At 46.3% G+C, this 2279-nt stretch overlaps 1 protein-coding gene across 1 annotated transcript in view; it reads right to left on the reverse strand.

The window, feature by feature from the left end:
• pcxb (pyruvate carboxylase b) overlaps positions 1-2034 on the reverse strand; it is a 280578-nt gene extending 278544 nt beyond the window's left edge. Inside the window, exon 1 of the mRNA XM_032511564.1 lies at positions 1549-2034. Within this exon, the coding sequence (XP_032367455.1) occupies positions 1549-1550 (2 nt within the window). The 5' untranslated portion in view covers positions 1551-2034. The remainder of the gene's footprint in view (positions 1-1548) is intronic.
• Between the last annotated feature and the right edge of the window lie 245 nt (positions 2035-2279).

Below are 2279 nucleotides of genomic sequence, written 5' to 3' on the forward strand. Positions count from 1 at the left end.
GTGTCTGTCTACTTCAGTCTGTTGATGTCTGTCTACTTCAGTCTGTCGGTGTCTGTCCTCTATAGTCTGTTGGTGTCTGTCTTCTTTAGTCTGTCGGTGTCTGTCCTCTTTAGTCTGTTGCTGTTTAGGTGTCTCTGCTGAACAGGTCAAACACATTCTGCACTTACTGCTGCGTCTTGTGTTGACTGTTTACATATCTAATATTTCATATTATATATCTGTGATCATCATCATATGTACATTTTGTTTTATTATGGTCAAAAAAACCATGGTAGAGAATCGTGATATCATTCTAAGCAAAAGAATCGTGATTCATGTTTTCCCCAAATTGTGCATGCCTACAGTGCAGCACAGTTCCAACCTCCTGGTGGTAGTAACACCAGAAGAACTGTTAACTGATAAAGCACCAGGGCAAATTACCTGACAACCCTAAAATAACTTTGTCATCCTTAGAGATCCCCGACGTGGAATGTGTGTTCATGAAAAAGGGAGCACTGAACCTCAGTAATATTTCCATAAAACATTTTCAGTCTATTACCTTGGCACTACTGCAACAAGTAATAGCATCAAAGGTGAAGGTGGCACATGTCCATCAAACACACAAGGCCATGGCAGTCCCTTTAAGAGGGCTAAGACCAAAAAAGCTAACTACAGCCCTTCCTGCCTGCATATTTCTGAACACATCCCTGCTAGATATGAATACTAGTGTCCTTTGCTTGATCACTACACCGCCCCCACTGTGCTTTCCTGAGGTTTAGGATGGGACAGCTGTTCTACATGTACCACTCTTTAAAGCAGAGTAAAGGTTGCTTTGAGGATGAACAAACTGTACAGTCAAATGATTCTGACACAACAGCTACACCATGTGCACGGGTTCAAAGGTGACAGAGCGCAGACACAATCTCTGCAACACAGAACAGGTGGGAAAATCAGAGCGCCACATAGTTACAAGCTCCTTTGGTGAACAGGTCCCGAAACAATGAGCATGTTGTGCAATCTACAAGTTTTAACATGTAAACAGACATGTATTCCTTTCTATTAAAAGGGGGATGTAGTCTCTACTACAGTGCCTTCTACTCTGTTAAAAAACAGGATTTCCATGTAAATACCTAGCTACATCTGGTCAAGAAGCCCCGTAGCATATATTTTACCTCACTATCCATTCTGCAGGTGTGACAGTGAAAGTGGGTAACCTGTGACAAGGTGTGCATGCATGTTTTGCCAAGCTGCAAACTCTACTAGTACAAAACTCCATTTAAAAAGTTGCTAATTTAGCGAGGGACTTCTTGCAACAACCTGAGAGCCAGTCGACCGTTTGGTAACTACTGCTGGTTTTCTTGTGGACATTTGAGCAGCTCTGGGAGTTGGACTCACTGCTCTTGTAACATCTTTAACGCTGACAGCCAGACACAAGTAACCAAAGGCTACACCCGTCGCCATTCAGACACCCAGGAAGAAAAAGGGGAATGGTTTGTCTTCAAGTCAAATGCACTCAATGACACCCACACGACTCATACTCGAACACACACGTTACCCAACAGTACTCACATGCTGGTGCCGTGCCGTGCCGTGCCGTGTCGGGTCAGTAAAGGATGTGAATCCGCTGGTCACCGGGACACGGAATGTTAACAGCCGACTAGCAGTGTGTATGTGTGCGTTCGCTTCACTCAGTGCTAACCTCACGCACACAATCACAGAGAAGCTGCTGCTCAGTAGAGGAATAGGGGAGTTTATACACACACACCTGCGCACGCACACAAACACGCGCGCACACACACACGGGTACACACAATCACGAAGTGACTTGGGGATGGCCAAACGGGCACTCAAGCGTCGACACACCCTGTCATACACACACTCTTGCTCACGCCCTTATATCATGTGTAGTAAAGGCGCTAAGACTCTGAAGCTAGTTGCTAACGTTAACTGTCTACTAAAGCTAACTTAGCTAGCAGCTGGCAGCGTCCGTCTCCGTGTCGGATAAAGGAGTCTACTACTGCGCCTGCCTGACATGAACTCTCTCTCTCTCTCTCTCTCTCTCTCTCTCTCTCTCTCTCTCTCTCTCTCTCTCTCTCTCTCTCTCTCTCTCTCTCTCTCTCTCCTCCTACACACACAAGCCTCATCCCTAGCTTTGACGTGACGCAACCGGCCACTCCCCTCTCTGGTCTCAACCAATCACAGAAGAGGGCATGTCAGCACGCAACAAGCGGCACCATTTAAAGAGCTCGCGGCTACCGACCAGAGACCGTTAAAGTCGATGCTACCGACGCACCTACGTA

The sequence above is a fragment of the Etheostoma spectabile genome, unplaced genomic scaffold (assembly GCF_008692095.1).
Source record: "Etheostoma spectabile isolate EspeVRDwgs_2016 unplaced genomic scaffold, UIUC_Espe_1.0 scaffold394, whole genome shotgun sequence".
Lineage (NCBI taxonomy): Eukaryota > Metazoa > Chordata > Actinopteri > Perciformes > Percidae > Etheostoma > Etheostoma spectabile.